Below are 18,210 nucleotides of genomic sequence, written 5' to 3'. Positions count from 1 at the left end.
TATGTCTCCCTCCCATAGAATGTTTCATACAATCAACTTATGTCTCCCTCCCATAGAATGTTTCAGGCAATCAACTTATGCCTCCCTCCCATAGAATGTTTCATGCAATCAACTTATGTCTCCCTCCCATAGAATGTTTCATACAATCAACTTATGTCTCCCTCCCATAGAATGTTTTATACAATCAACTTATGCCTCCCTCCCATAGAATGTTTCATGCAATCAACTTATGCCTTCCTATAATTAGGCCATGTTACACAAGGCAATTCATGAGTGTAGCATACAGACAAAGCAACTGAAGTCACAACTTGTCACCAATCACATGGTTTGCGCATGGTCAGTATATTATTGCCTTGCCTATTCTTTGCCGTGCAATTTCAATTTCAAATTTGGATGCATACTGAACCTAGATATTGAAAATGATTGTAAATTTTAGAGACATTTCTGTTCAGAGAAAGCTGAATTAGCTGTTTAGGGGATGTTTGGATGATATGGTAGACAAACATGTGCTTATTATCATTAAGACTATAGATACATGCAATCATTCAGTATACAGAATACAACATAGCGATAAACCATGGAACAATGACTTCTTATAAGTCACAAAAAATGCATTTAATTGATGAATAAATTATTTAATTTAGATGTTGAAACTTTATTTTGCCAAACATTTGGACTGTGAGTGTAAAACTTGCTGTGCAGCATAATAATAAATTACCATATAAACATATTGACAATAATTGGTTTCATATCTTTGTTCTCACATTAACTGTTCATGGTTTTCTAAACCTTAGGAAATTAATAAATCAAATTATTTCTATGTGAGTGTGTTACATGTACCTTGTTCAGCTACCATGTCTGGGGCCAAGTCTTCATACAGCAATGCTGCAGCATCACCTCCTGAATCAGAGCTTGCCATTGAAAATAACTTGACATCATCACACGGTGGTTGCTCATCTACATAACCTGTAACATGAGATATCTTTTAATTCTATGCTAGTTACCAGTGGTTTGACTTGTTAGTGGTTATTACCACTATTTTAAAAATGTTCACCTTTTGTATGGACAAATATTTAACGTAATTACCAGCATATATATATATCTATATAGAAAATAAAAACCATATTTCATTTAAAAGCAAGTCAAGTATTATGATAAGTTTCATGATAGTGTGAATTTATTTTACGAACATTTATAAATATTTACAGGTATATCCTGAAAGATCCTCACAGTTTTCACTGAGTAGAGAAACCATTGGGTAAAAATTGCAAATGTCAGTGTATCATAACCATAATACAAATCAAAGAAAGCTTAGAAAGAACTCCCATGTGCCGAGAGTATTGGAGACACATTAAATATAATTCGAAATTACTTAGCTGAAAACTAATTATGCAAATCAGAAAATTAATATGACCAGATTTGAGTGTAAAACTAATGAGGTCTGCGCAATGTAACAGAAAATCTATGTCTCCAAGTTTAATTGAAATGTGATTAGAACCAAAAAATTATGAATTATTATGCTTATTAGGGAATTAATATGAACAGATTTTTACCCCAAACTAATTAGGTTTGTACATTGTCCTAGAGCATCTTTGTACTAAGTTTCATTGAAATGGAATAATTAGTACCGTGAAAACTCCAAAATTTCGACCCCTCTAAAAATTCGATTGGCTATTTATTTGCCGGGTTTCGGTGTTTTATTTACCTCCAAATTTTCGACTCCACTAAAAATTGCCGACTCATTCTTATTCGAAAATTGCGACCAGTTTTAGTTTTCCCCCAAACGAAAAAAAAAACCGATGTGAGCGTTCAAACGGGACCTTCCTCGAAGGCATGAATCCGGGTTTCTGATTGACTGAGAGATTTTTATTTTATTGGTAACGAAAATATATTCTAAATAAACGAAGTTTCAAATAAAAACGAACACAAAAATCTCGCCATGCTGCGTTTCTGAATTGTTGATTATTACTGTACTCAGTAGTGATTATAATAATGTACACAAAATAAATTTGTTGAATGGTTATGAAATACAAATAAAAGTCAACTAAGTTTCATCGTAAGCGAATGATTCCGGTCTCGTATAAACGTTTGATGCTGTAGGATATCCGCCATGTTCTCTTAGGTCAAATAGGTCAAATCGCTAATTAACCAATCAAAAAGCTGGATGATGCCAACGTGTTCAAATTACCATAGCTTATTTAAATATGTTAATGTTATTGAACGCAATGCGAAGAGATTGATGTTGTAGTACGATATTTTGGCTTGGATTTTGATGCGAAAACGGCATGATTTTTTTTTAAATAAAAAAATTAGTTGTTTTTAAAAAATAAACTGGTCATCTGAAGAATAATTTAACATTGTTCACAGTGATAACAGCTCATTCTCGAAAGGAAGCTTACCCGCTCACGCTAGTCACGATAAAAATCATACACGTGTACTCTTGAATAGACAGACGTCAATGACTACGGTAAAACTTAGACTCTATTTTAGCCGGCAGGATTGATTGAAATGTCCGAAAAATGACGCCAAAATACACCTTAAAAGTCCCATTTTATTTTCTTAAATCCCATTTTATTTTTTAATCCAAGGGCGAATTTACGGCAGAATTTGGTCCCTCAAATAAGGGACACGTGAGCTTTGATTCTAACCGGATACATTGCACTGGGTCGGCGAGATAGTTTGCTAAACTTCCATGTATCTTTTGTCCAATGGGTACCTGTACTTCGAACATTCGCAAGTTTTCCTAGGTAGTGCGAGACAGCTTTGTCTTTTGACCTATTAGTTTTGTGCTGACCCCTTCTGCACGTCTTGATGTTTTGTTTTGCTTGTCATAATACTCACTGATTGATGACTTTGTTTAGATTTTGAGTTACAACTCGGCCACGACTCTAAAAACATGTCACATTTCTAACGCCAATTATTTAAAACCGGTCGAAATTTTGGAGTTTTTACGGTACTTTAGATATCAGTGTGAAAGCTTAAAATTGGTTAATTATGCAAATTAGGTAATTAATATGTACAGATTGTAACCCACAATTATTCAGGTCTGTCTATTGTCCTACAGCATCCATGTACATTCATTGATATGTGATGTATAGTACCTGAGATATCAGTGTGAAAGTTGGTTAATTATGCAAATTAGGTGATTAATATGCACAAATATTTACCGGAAACTAATTGGGTCTGCATAATTCTAGATTCATTGAAATGTAAATGATTAGTACTTTAGATATCAGTAGAAAAGCTGAAAATTAATTATGCAAATTAGGTAATTAATATGCACAATTATTTACCCTAAAACTAATCAGGTCTCTGCATAGTCCTAAAGGATCTATGTACCAAGTTTCATTGAAATGCGATGATTAGTACTTGAGATACCCATGGAAAAGCTGAAAATTAACTAATTATGCAAATTAGGTGATTAATATGCACAAATATTTATCGAAAACAATCAATCTCTGCATAGTCCTTGAGTATGTAAGTACCAAGTTTCATTGAAATGTAATGCTAACTACTTATATCAAATGCTGAAAATTAATTAATTATGCAAATTAGGTAATTAATATGTACTGATATTACCATAAAAACTATCAGGTCTGTGCAGTGTCGTATGACATCTATGTACCAAATTTCATTTGAAATGTGATGATTAGTACTTGAGATATCAGTGGAAAAACCGAAAATTGACTAATCATTATGCAAATTAGGTAATTAGTATCCACGGATTATTACCAAAAACTAATCAAAACCTAGCATTAGTTCAGAGCATCTATGTACCAAGTTTCATCAAAATCCAATGAGTGGTTGTTTAGATATCAGTGGAACAGTCATGGAACCACTAAAAAATAGCTAATTATCATGTAAATTAGGTAATTAATATGCACAGATTTTTACCAAAAATTAATCAAATCTGCGCATATGTTCAGAGCATCTATGTACCAAGTTTCATCAAAATCCAATGAGTGGTTCTTTAGATATCAGTGGAACAGTCATAGAACAGCTAAAAATTAGCTAATTATCATGCAAATTAGGTAATTAACGAGCATGGATTTTTACCAAAACCTAATCAAATCTGCGCATTGGCCCAGAGCATCTATGCACCAAGTTTCATCAAAAACCGATGTATGGTTCTTGAGATAGCAGTGGAACAGTCGGACACACATACACACACACATACACACATACACACATACACACATACACACATACAGACACACTAACTGCAAAGACTCCCATTTTGTGCTTCGCACATGGGAGTCAAAAACAAAGAGCAAAATTTAAATTACTGTAGAATACTTTATTTTCACTTGGAATTAATTTTATTTTTGCTAAAGAAATAATTCAGTGAAAATAAAATCTAGAGAATATACCTTTTTTGCTATATTTTACATTAGACTCGTCAAAAATTAGTAAAAACTAGACATGACATGTCATGTCATAGACCCCGCTCAGAAAATAATTTTAAACTGATATTGAACTGAGCTGTACTAAAATTCCGTTACTAATTGTTCAGAATTGATGTGGAATAATTTTAGGGGGGATGGGATACAAAAATTTAAATTGTCTCAGAAATATCAAATAAATAATTTGATCAACATATAACATGATGTGCACTTGTAAACAATAATTTATTATTATTATTTTTTTTAGATTTTTGAAGACAAAAATGGCCACCAACCAGTCAAAATGTATTCAATCAAAAAATAACTTGATGTGCACTTGTAAACCCTTATTACTTTTCTGTGTACCAACTTTGAACTGAATTGGATAACACATGTCTGAGAAAAAGCTGGTAATGACTAGAAAAAGTGTTTTCTTTATAGATTTTTGTAGACAAAAATGGCTGCCAACCACTCAAAATTTATTCAATGAAAAATTACTTGATGTGGACCTATACACCAACAATTCCTGTCTCTGTACCAACTCTGAACTGAATTGGATGACACATGTGTGAGAAAGAGCTGGTAATGCATATATTCACACACACACAGATGCACGAACACACAGACACGACTCCCAGATCCAGCAGGGGCTAATACATTCCATACATTCCAAAGTTCTTTTCAGCGAAAAATAATTCCAACTAAAATAAAGAATTTTACAGTATACATACACCAATAATAATGATAGAAACACTAGAATTAGGAGATAGAAACACTTACTGTGACACTGACTAGAATTAGATGTGATAGAAACACTTACTTTCACACTGACTAGAATTAGAAGTGATAGAAACACTTACTTTCACATTGACTAGAATTAGGAGTGATAGAATCACTTACTGTCACACTGACTAGAATTAGAAGTGATAGAAACACTTACTTTCATACTGACTAGAATTAGGAGTGATAGAATCACTTACTGTCACACTGACTAGAATTAGAAGTGATAGAAACACTTACTTTCATACTGACTAGAATTGAAGTGACAGAAACACTGTCATACTGACAAGAATTAAAGTGATAGAAACACTTACTTTCATACTGACTAGAATTAGAAGTGATAGAAACACTTACTTTCATACTGACTAGAATTAGAAGTGATAGAAACACTTACTTTCATACTGACTAGAATTGAAGTGACAGAAACACTGTCATACTGACAAGAATTGAAGTGATAGAAACACTTACTGTCATACTGACTAGAATTAGAAGTGATAGAAACACTTACTTTCATACTGACTAGAATTAGAAGTGATAGAAACACATACTTTCATACTGACTAGAATTAAAGGTGATAGAAACACTTACTTTCATACTGACTAGAATTAGAAGTGATAGAAACACTTACTTTCATACTGACTAGAATTGAAGTGACAGAAACACTGTCATACTGACAAGAATTGAAGTGATAGAAACACTTACTGTCATACTGACTAGAATTAGAAGTGATAAAAACACTTACTTTCACACTGACTAGAATTAGAAGTGATAGAAACACGTACTTTCATACTGACTAGAATTAAAGGTGATAGAAACACTTACTTTCACACTGACTAGAATTAGAAGTGATAGAAACACTTACTTTCATACTGACTAGAATTAGAAGTGATAGAAACACTTACTTTCATACTGACTAGAATTAGGAGTGATAGAAACACTTTCACACTGACTAGAATTAGAAGTGATAGAAACACTTACTGTCACACTGACTAGAATTAGAAGTGATAGAAACACTTACTTTCATACTGACTTTTATACTGACTAGAATTAGAAGTGATAGAAACACTTTCATACTGACTAGAATTAGAAGTGATAGAAACACTTTCATACTGAATAGAATTAGGAGTGATAGAAACACTTACTTTCATACTGACTATAATTAGAAGTGATAGAAACACTTACTTTCATACTGAATAGAATTAGGAGTGATAGAAACACTTACTTTCATACTGACTAGAATTAGAAGTGATAGAAACACTTACTTTCATACTGACTAGAATTAGGAGTGATAGAAACACTTACTTTCATACTGACTAGAATTAGAAGTGATAGAAACACTTACTTTCATACTGAATAGAATTAGGAGTGATAGAAACACTTACTTTCATACTGACTATAATTAGAAGTGATAGAAACACTTACTTTCATACTGACTAGAATTAGAAGTGATAGAAACACTTACTTTCATACTGACTAGAATTAGAATTGATAGAAACACTTACTTTCATACTGACTAGAATTAGAAGTGATAGAAACACTTACTTTCATACTGACTAGAATTAGAATTGATAGAAACACTTACTTTCATACTGACTAGAATTAGAAGTGATAGAAACACTTACTTTCATACTGAATAGAATTAGGAATGATAGAAACACTTACTTTCATACTGACTAGAATTAGAAGTGATAGAAACACTTACTTTCATACTGAATAGAATTAGAATTGATAGAAACACTTTTATACTGACTAGAATTAGAAGTGTTAGAAACACTTACTTTCATACTGACTAGAATTAGAAGTGATAGAAACACTTACTTTCATACTGACTAGAATTAGAAATGATAGAAACACTTTCATACTGACTAGAATTAGGAGTGATAGAATCACTTACTTTCATACTGACTAGAATTAGAAGTGATAGAAACACTTACTTTCATACTGACTAGAATTGAAGTGATAGAAACACTGTCATACTGACAAGAATTGATTCAGAAGTGATAGAAACACTTACTGTCATACTGACTAGAATTAGAAGTGATAGAAACACTTACTTTCACACTGACTAGAATTAGAAGTGATAGAAACACGTACTTTCATACTGACTAGAATTAAAGGTGATAGAAACACTTACTTTCATACTGACTATAATTAGAAGTGATAGAAACACTTACTTTCATACTGACTAGAATTAGAAGTGATAGAAACACTTACTTTCATACTGACTAGAATTAGAAGTGATAGAAACACTTACTTTCATACTGAATAGAATTAAAAGTGATAGAAACACTTACTTTCATACTGACTAGAATTAGAATCGATAGAAGCACTTACTTTCATACTGACTAGAATTAGAAGTGATAGAAACACTTACTTTCACACTGACTAGAATTAGAAGTGATAAAAACACTTTCATACTGACTAGAAATAGGAGTGATAGAAACACTTACTTTCATACTGACTAGAATTAAAAGTGATAGAAACACTTACTTTCACACTGACTAGAATTAGAAGTGATAGAAACACTTACTTTCATACTGAATAGAATTAGAAGTGATAGAAACACTTACTTTCATACTGACTAGAATTAGAAGTCATAGAAACACTTACTTTCACACTGACTAGAATTAGAAGTGATAGAAACACTTACTTTCACACTGAATAGAATTAGAAGTGATAGAAACACTTACTTTCATACTGACTAGAATTAGAAGTGATAGAAACACTTACTTTCACACTGAATAGAATTAGAAGTGATAGAAACACTTACTTTCATACTGACTAGAATTAGAAGTGATAGAAACACTTACTTTCACACTGACTAGAATTAGAAGTGATAGAAACACTTACTTTCACACTGAATAGAATTAGAAGTGATAGAAACACTTACTTTCATACTGACTAGAATTAGAAGTCATAGAAACACTTACTTTCATACTGACTAGAATTACAGTACTCATTCCGCCCAACCTCCCGCTTTTATCGCTTTTTTTCCGACCGCTTATTGCTTAATTTCCGACCGCTCGCTGCTTTCCAACCGGAAACCGACAGTTTCTTTTCCGCTCGCTCGCGTACGCTTTTGTACGCTCGCTCGCTCGCTTTTGTTCGCTCACTCGCTCCTGCTATGGCTGGCTTCAGAAACATCGTTCGCTTGCTAAGCGACCGCTGGAGTAACTTACAATGATCGTACATTGTATGTATAAACTTAAGTTTTTATTCGTAATAAATTTAGGTTTTAATGACGATTCAAAACACAACGCCTATTGCTTCTCTGTTTTGGAACAAAGACACCTTCAAATCACTTGACACATTGTAACGTTTGCTACGCAAGTCGAACTGTGACCTGTATTTACATATTTACGTCCTTGTGTGTGTAGTTCAAGCAGCTATATAACTGGTCAATCGCGATATGTATTGAGTACTTGTGTGTTGTGTGTGTTTCTGTGTGTGATTTTGACTAAATTTATGCCGAACGGTGCTCAAAATAATTTGACACTTTGTTATTTGCAAACGCAACTAACACTATGACCCTTACTCAATTTGCATAAGTAATACGAATGCTGTAGTTCAGAAAATATATATATTGGTTAACTTTTGCTCGTGTCTGGGTGCGCAAAACAAAACTGCACATATAATTATCGCATAGCTGAATTTCTACAAATCAATTGGACTTAAACTACTAGTATAATGAATGTGACGATTAATCACTTGTCTGAGTACATGCGGCGACGAATTATTTGATTGGCAGCAGCCGGACGAAAAATGAAAGATCTCGGAACAGTTAATTTGTTGAGGAAAACAAAACAAATGCAGCCAGTGATACATTTTGAAAACAAAAATACAAAATAAACGCAATCAGAGGCGCCGACCACGTGCGTTGGAAATAAAAAAAACGTGTTGTGACAGTCTCACCAAACTCTTTCACTCATGCAATATAATTATGTTATTTCCCAAAGCACTTATATTTTAATACATTGACGAAAAACACCGCAAGAAAAATGTAAATCAGGCTTGTAATTACTAGTAACTCTACTCGAACGCAATGTTGATCACTGTAAAAGTGGATAAATTCGAACCGTCATCAAATTCAAAATTCAAGCGATCTCGTTGAATGTCAAAAATAAACTCGATGTTTAGAAAGACAAAAACAACAACATATTAGAGTGCAAAAAAAGTTAGCAGCAAAGAACGAGAAGTGCATGTGGGAAAGCGATGAGTGAACTTGAGGAAAATTATGCTGATGTGAGAACAAGCCATATACCTGCGGAGTACTCGCTAAAACATTGAGAAAATGTGCCATTTTAAAGGGCACCCTTACAAATAATGTCTGCGATTGTGTGAACATGATAACGTGCAAACAAGGAACAGAGCTCGTGGTCCACCAAGGAAACTTGATGACGCAGTTAAATGTATACGGCTGTTGAAAACATACTCCTTCGATCTCATATAAGCAGGTTCACGTGGATGTATCATTTTCAACTATTACCAACAACGCTATGATAATAAAGACATTGTGAAATTCTTTTGTTTTTATGTAGAAAAATACAGTAATTTTACCAAGTAAAATCATATTTATTAAAATTGTTGTTCATACACGAGTTGTCGAACACACTACATAGTTTGTAATTTCATCCAGCTCCTTTCAGTCACGATTCAAGACAAATAAAAGGCACAAATATAGATAATATAGCAAATTATTTTTTTCTGTAATATTCGTGTGTAATCAGTAATTATGAAAAAAAAAATATGGGTACATATGGAATACATTTCGTTATGATGAATTATTCTTAATATCAATTTCTAAATTATTTTGTCAAAATCATTTTTTGTCCCCAGATTTTTTCCCCCAAAACGAAAGAATTTCATAATGTCGGGAACGAGAATTGTTTTTTTTATTATTATTTATTGGGAACGGAAAGTCTATATCGTAGTGCTTCGCCTCGGTTGACAATGAGCTCCTCGGGTCGCTAAAACTGTATGTCCACCTCTGTTGGGGTGAACATTTGTATTATTATACTGAATAAATCTTAGAACAGAAATGGTGGCACTCAATCATGGCAATCTTCCAGGTCATCGTTAGAAAGATTTTCGGAGGCAAATTTAATCTTGAAGGATTGCAGGAAATTGACCCTTACCTATTTATATTTATGAATTAATCGGGATTCAGGTACCATAGTGTTTGTAACAGGAAAAAAAAAACGCTTTCGCGTGGGATTTTTCATGCAAACATTGTGAATGGTTCCCCGACATCGATTCCTTTTTAACTTTCAATTTTTCTAAGACGCGGCAAACCCTGCTCATGACCGGAGACGTCGTCGAGATGCAGGTGCGATTCCTCTTAGCAACGCGTTCTATTTATTTCCAAAGCGTGTGGTCGGCGCCTTTGATTGCGTTTATTTTGTTCTTTTATTCACGTAATCTATCACTGGCAGAGTTTGTTTTGTCGCGTCTCACAACTTAATGTCCAAGCTGACTTTGTTTTGGCTGTAAGTGAACTACGTACAGCTCATGAAAGTATTTCGCCCAGAGTTCGCAAAAAACGGAATACCCTGCAAAATTTTAATCCTTTATTTTATTTTATAACGAGACATTGGGCGCAAAAATAAAAACCATAATTGTAATTCAACAAGTTTATGTAACATGTTAGTCCGCTTGCCAGCCGCCTTGTTAGAAAATGCGATCTCCATTGATGTCGGCTTCGACAACTTCGGACAAGTAAGATGGGCACTGGCCGACATTACATTTGCAAGTATTGTATTTGTTTGACAAATTGTACACTACGGTCATTCTATAACAATCGATCAGTCGTTTTTTTCACAGTGTTACTATTCCTGCAGATATTCTTCATTTGTTATAGGTGCCACGGATTTTAACGTAACTACAACTTGACCCGTGTTAAACCCAAACCATGCGTGCATGACAACCGTCACCCTACACACGATTACTCAACGAATACCGTACTCTACAGTAGACATTTTTCGCCCTCCACCAAAAATAGAATGGTTTTATTTCATATTAGTTGTGTCTGTGTCAGTGTCGTATTTGATTTCACATGTTTGGTTCGATCTTGTTTATGGTGGACATTATTACTACGCGTATGTATTACTGTAAAAACCCGCAAATAAGCGCCACCCTCAATTAAGAGCCACTCAGTGAAAATTTGTTACATTTGACCCTCCATTAAGAGCCACCAAGAGTTGAGTGGTTTTGTCAATAAGAACCCTGAAATAAGCGCCAGCCGCCCGGTTGTTTACAATCAGGCAGACACCGAGCTTGTTGTGCCTCACTTCCACCCTGCATTGTTTATTGCCCCACAGAAGGTGTGAGACAAATAAAGATTATTCCCAAAACTTGCCTGATGTCCTGTGTAATTGAGAACGAAAGAATGATAGACGAAAGAAATGCACTGAGAGCGTGAATGTGACTGTCAACTTGTCCATTTTATATTTCTGACACACAATCGACCAATTCACAAACTATTCAATAGTAACTACTAGTATGTTTTTTGCCGAAACACCGAAGGACACGTTGAGATATTCATTGTCAATGTTGTCTTTATAACCAAGTAAAGAACGTCACGTTTTTAGAACGCCTTTATCGGAAAATCGGAGGTATCGAAAATACATTCTCACAGACGGACCGGAACAGGAAGTCAGCAGAAAACAAAAGATTTTTTCCTTAGCGTGGGGGAAATTTGGTTAGCGTGGGGGAAAACAGAGGTGTTAATCTGGTCCTGGCAACGTTTGAGCAATCGTGACGTAGCTCCGACTGTGAGAATTGTAATGATTACGCAGCCCACTCTCGCTGATCGTGATTTTGGGTTATTTTTTGCATTTTATTTGAGACGTTCGTTTTTGGGTGATTCGAGACAAAATGTTCAGGGAAGTAACAAAATAACTGGCATTAGTTTGGAGAGGACTCTCTTGCCGAAAATAATCAAAATTGAAGTCGAATGGATTAGTTCCACAAACTTGTGCGATCAACTTGTCTTACAGCAAAGTGAAGTCTACGTGACCCGCCTGACCCAAATATTTAAATTAGCTATTTGTGAGAATTGAAAATAATCTGAACTTGTACCAATCAGAAAATGCCTTGTAACAGGCCTGGGCTTTCGTGAATGATTTCGTCTCTCCGATTGGTCACAGGAAATTATTTTTAATACATGTAATTGTTACTTTCTCGGTATCGTTTCGTAATTGGTTATATAGGGGTGGGGCTATAGTTTGACGCTGTTTGCGTGGACTGTGAAGTACGTGAATATCATTAACATATCATTATAAGCTGGCTTGATTATGAAACAGGAAATATAAACCAAAAGCTGTACTGTCAGACGTCTAGCGCAATTAAAACAATGCCCAAGTACCCAAGCTGTACAAATCTATAGAAAAAAGCGTTTTTATTTATTGTTTTTGCCATAAATACAAGTGATTGGGCATCATTTTTATCATTCGTTCCATGCTTCCTTTGCAAGTATGTCCTCTCCTGTCGCTGCTGGTCAGATCAATTCTATCTGAAACTATTTTATATTGTCACCAAATCAACCACCAACCCAGCCACAGCCACGCAAGTTATTCCCAGTTTTCAAGAAAAAAGTTTGCCGTACTAAACTTGGTAAACAATTGTACAAGTGATTCGAGTGTTGGGTCAGACACTGAGAGTGCTACCAAATCCGACTTCAGGCATCGCTACGCATTGTCAGTGAAACGTGACTTCAGGCATTGCTACACATTGTCGATGAAATGTCAAATCGTCGTATTTATTTGACATTTGTTATTCCCATAACAGTATTTTTACAGAATAAATTAATTGCAATGATACATCATTAATAATTACTTGTCTGTTTTTGTTGTGTGTGTGTTTGCCTATCCCCTTCCCTATTTCACAATGAAAAAGTTTGATGACCCTGGTTTAAGAGCCACTGGCTACAGGATTGTCAACATGTTACCTCAAATAAGCACCACCCAGAAATGAAAGTGTTACAAAGTGGCTCTTATTTGAGGGTTTTTACGGTATTACCAATTTTATATGGCCGTGTGATCCACCGTATTTTTTCAACGGTCGTTCTATAAATTTCTGATTGTATTTATTCTTATTTTAACATCATAAAAACATAAATGATACACTTGTACATGAAACAGTAGGTAATGAACTGTAAATGCTGGCGGCTGCGTTGTCAGGCGAGCGAGCGAGCGATTGCGCGAGCGAATACTTCCGGATTTGCGCGGTCGAAAAAAAATTGAACAAAGCGAGCGAAAAAAAAGCGATCGAAATCCGGAAGCGGGCGGGAGGTTGGGCGAAATGAGTACTGTAGAAGTGACAGAAACACTTACTTTCATACTGGGCATTTTGTGTCCATTTAAACTCTTCAATGTTTTCTTCATTAGTCCTAATAATGGTAGCAAGACGACTCCTATCACTTTCAATATTACCGTCAGTTTCACAGTCAGTAATGTCAGCACACAAAGTGTGGTAGTAAGGACTGGAGGTCGTATTTTGAATTCTTTTGCCAGCAATATCAGGAACAGCATAGATAGACTCATTGTGATTGTCAGCAACTACTGGACTACCTTGGTGTATTTTGGTAGGTTCTAAGATTTCATAGACAACACCATGTCCTGCATCTTTTGGTTGATCATCTATGTCCACTAAGAGAACATTATTGTCTGCCATGGTCAAAGATGTCAGCAAATCAACTGACCACACAGAGTTGTATTCAGCACTGCAAGTAAAATACAAAAACAATTTCAGCCGCAACCCTTCAACCAGCCCATGCTTTTTTATTGACGCATGGCGGCACACAAATAGAGAAAAGTATTATCCTTGCAACTGATCAAATTTCCTGGAATACGTGACCATTGTACTATTGGCTAGAAAGTTTCTCAGCTAGGCCGACTTGGGCAGTGATTGTTTTCAAGTATATTACTAGAAATGCATCATTTGTTGTCCATTTATGTTCCTAATTACAAAGGTGAGTGAAAAGTTTGCATATACACCAGTAAGAGCACATTTTAGAAGCAAGGAAACAATTTACTGGTCATTTTGTAAACTTTCTGTGAGGTATGTTTATTAGATTTTGAAGATTTGTCCGGGGATATGTTTATTCCTAGGGGTATGTTTATTTGGAACCTGAGAGTATTCTGTATTCTGGTTTCTGTGAGTGAAATTTAGGTAAAATTTCAGATGAAATGTGTTCCAGTTTCAATTTGAAGTGTGTTATTACTTGTATGAGATTTCAATATACAAATTCCATGTTTATCATTTTTAAATGTTAATAATGGTTCTGTATGTAACTATGACCTATGACCTGATACCATGATTATATATTAGTAACTGGTGTGCATGTGTCTGTATGACCTTCCAGGCTGACATAGCTTGAAGGTCTCATGCCACTAATTAACCAATGGCTGCTCGTAGCCCTCAATTTAAATGCCCAGCAAGAACCAATGAAATTTTTTAAATATTATTTTTCTCAGGTGCTCCCTGTTTGAGGGCGTAATCACCTGGGTCAGAGGTGAGACCAACATATGGTCTTTTGTTTACTACTTAGCGGCTGTGTACCTGTGGGTTTATTCTGTGTGTTAATGGATGTTCTAATCTTGGTGTTTTTCCAGTGATTTCTCTTGGTGCAATCCAAATACAGTAGGTGTGTCTTGTTTACCTGAGATTTGCAAGAGTTTGAGCTGGCCAACATGTTAGTTTTTTTTCATATGGTTGATTACTGGCATGTTGATTTCCCATTTTTGAGCCATATTTTCAACTTTCTTCGTCATTTTCATATAGCAATCTCGTCATATGTTAACATTGTCATCTATGGAAATTCAATTAGTGGTATGAGCCCTGAAGTGTAAATTTTCCAATGACTGAAAGAAACCTGCAAAGGCTCATGGGTAATCCAATGGCTGCTATGGGCAATGAAAGCAAATTCTTTGGATGAATGTTTTATAAATATTTTTATAAATTTCTATAACAACTGTTCATTCAAGTCATTATGAGGGTTTATGTTAAATTGATATATACACTCAGTAAACATTTATACAGCCATTTGTTTTAAATAAAATATGTTAAAAAAAAAAACAATTATGATGTATTAATGAGTCATGTTTTTTAAATAAAATTATTATTATTATTATCAATAATACATTTTGATTTGATCTAAATAATTAATTTGCGTTAATTTTAACTTTTCCATTCCTTCTTGGATATCCATCTTCAATTTCCAAAATTTAAGCGATGCAGCTCGTACTCACTTTATAGAGCCAATCAGACAGAAGTTTTAAAATATGCAAATGAGTTAGGACAGTTCGCAAACAAACCATGACTTTTTAAGAAATAAATTCTAACTGAAAATTAAATATTTCACAGTGAAAGGCAGAATGGTGTACCTTAGTTCATGAATATATTAATTAAATACCGACCAGCAGCTTTCATTCAAAGTAAAATATTTAACAGTGATTGGCTCAAGAGTTCAACTTTGTTTACATCAATACTGCATGTCATGGTGCATGTCTTCATTTGACATAACAACTACAACCACGTATTCAAAATAAACATTGTGCTGATTGGATATTGTTGAACTAACTCATTAATATTAATTATAACTAACATTGATGTCACAATACCATTTCTGGATTGGTCAATTTGAATTCTAACATCCATTTTGATTCATAAAATCTTATTTTTATAGAACATTTATAAAGAGCCCAGCTTTCTGTCCTTCACTGTACTATCAACACAACAATCCCTTTCTCTTCAAACATCATGATTCAGATTGAAACAAGGTTTCTATTGAGCAATGGAATTACATTGCATTCTGCGCTTGTTGGATTCATGTTCCATTAAAATTAATAAATATTTATAAAAATGAAGAACATGAGTTTATTGTGGCGATGTTAATTAATTAATTAATTTATTTATTTATTCATTTATTGAAAGAAAGACACAAATATTCCAAATGATATCTTTATTGCTAACATTATCCCCGAGTTCTATGTAAGTGTGAAAGACACAGACATCAGGCACAACCGGTAATCAATGAGTGCCGGTGAACAAAGTCACACAATGAAATGAACAAAACACCGTGGACCCGAAACGTCACAAATATATTGACACTTGATTTACAAGTCTCGATTCACCGTATTTCATTGGCAACAATGTAACGATCGAGGCAGCTGCAAACATGGCCGTGTATCCATATGGCCGGCCTTCGTAATAACATTCGCACCGACGACAAAAAGCAATATATTTCGTTTTCTCAATTAAATCATTCAATTTATTGGAGATTTTGACTTACCCACAGGACAGAAGCCATCTTGAAATACGATCACGTGATTTCTCATTTCATCAACGTGAATGGTGATGGCGCTGTGCTATGAACACTGTGTATACGTTGGCGGGGTTGACAATGAGAGCATACTGTTTGAATGTTGACATGAATCTGTGTAAACGCTCTTGACGCCGACGAATGAGAACAAAAATGTCAGTTGTTTGCCGTTGTGAAAAAATAACAAATATATTTTTTTTTGCTAACTGGTGAATTTTTTATTGAGAGTAAATGCATACTCGTTGAGATCACGTGATCGTTATGCCGCCTTTGCAGTCATGAATAATATCGTGAATGTCTTTAACCAGTATATAATTTACTGCAAACGTGACGTCATGCAATAACAAAGACAATTTCATCTCATACACATACACATACATTCGAAAAAAACATAATTATCAAACGAACTAATTGAATCTGCCAGAAAAAAATGTGAAAAGATTGCTCAATAATACCAAACTTAAAAATAAATTCGCATCCTATTGAGCAAACTACTCAGAGCCGCTAAGAGACAGTATTACATTGCCATGTTTAAACTAACAAAAAACAACATGAACACAACTCGGAAAGTTATTATTGAGGTTCCAAAGAAAAATACAAATTTCTCATTTCCAAGTTAATTAAGAAGTGAATATAATTGTGATGATAAATCGTGGAATCGTTATAATTACTGAAATTTATTGTCATGATTCCCAATATTATACTACTTACTAGTATACTAGTATTGAATTCTTCATTAAAAAACAACTCATGTTATTTCTTGGTAAATTTAATATTCTTGTGGGCACTGAATACGGATTGCTGATAACATGGACAAAAGATATGACGTAGATACTGCAGACCATGATGGACAAAAGATATGACGTAGATACTGTAGACCATGATGGACAAAAGATATGACGTAGATACTGTAGACCATGATGGACAAAAGATATGACGTAGATACTGCAGACCATGATGGACAAAAGATATGACGTAGATACTGTAGACCATGATGGACAAAAGATATGACGTAGATACTGTAGACCATGATGGACAAAAGATATGACGTAGATACTGTAGACCATGATGGACAAAAGATATGACGTAGATACTGCATGACATTCTTCTACACAAATATTATGAGTTCATGAATACTCTAAATATGTGCATATTTTTTTATAATTCAACAAACTCCTTCGACTTTTGATTTTTTTTTGTCAATGATACTAACCAGCTCAATTTTATCAAACGTATTCATGTGAACTTAAACTACATTAGTGTTTGTTTGTTTGTTTGTTTGTTTGTTTGTTTGTTTAATTGTTTCATTGTTTGACTAGCAAAACATTAACATAACATTTCCCTGTTTACGTCACTATTGCCATCATCGAAGATTGCTTTTCATATTTGCTGCGTTTTTAGATGGGTACCTGGGAAAACCTTGTGGGTGCATTTGGCAACGTATGCCGCAACACAAAAACGCGTATTATAAGTGATTTTCGACAGATAGTGAATTGGGATGACATGTGTATGTGCATTGGGGTGACATGTGTGAGTGCATTGGCATGACATGTGTGAGTGCATTGGGGTGACATGGGTGAGTGCATTGGGATGACATGTGTGGGTGCATTGGGATGACATGTGTGGGTGCATTGGGATGACATGTGTAGGTGCATTGGCATGACATGTGTGGGTGCATTGGGGTGACATGTGTAGGTGCACTGGGATGACATGTGTGGGTGCATTGGC

General features: G+C 34.6%; 1 protein-coding gene across 1 annotated transcript in view; it reads right to left on the bottom strand.

Moving 5' to 3' along the window:
* LOC102810238 (rho guanine nucleotide exchange factor 10-like) overlaps nt 1-16,511 on the bottom strand; it is a 128,108-nt gene extending 111,597 nt beyond the window's left edge. The window contains exons 1-3 of the mRNA XM_085508609.1: nt 16,453-16,511; nt 13,493-13,881; nt 841-966 (exon numbers count right to left, since the gene is read on the bottom strand). Of these exons, the coding sequence (XP_085364735.1) occupies nt 841-966; nt 13,493-13,832 (466 nt within the window). The 5' untranslated portion in view covers nt 13,833-13,881; nt 16,453-16,511. The remainder of the gene's footprint in view (nt 1-840; nt 967-13,492; nt 13,882-16,452) is intronic.
* Between the last annotated feature and the right edge of the window lie 1,699 nt (nt 16,512-18,210).

Source organism: Saccoglossus kowalevskii, chromosome 15 (assembly GCF_978046115.1).
Source record: "Saccoglossus kowalevskii chromosome 15, keSacKowa6.1, whole genome shotgun sequence".
NCBI lineage: Eukaryota > Metazoa > Hemichordata > Enteropneusta > Harrimaniidae > Saccoglossus > Saccoglossus kowalevskii.
The sequence above is the reverse complement of the archived record's forward strand: the minus strand, read 5'-3'. Positions and strand labels throughout refer to the sequence as shown.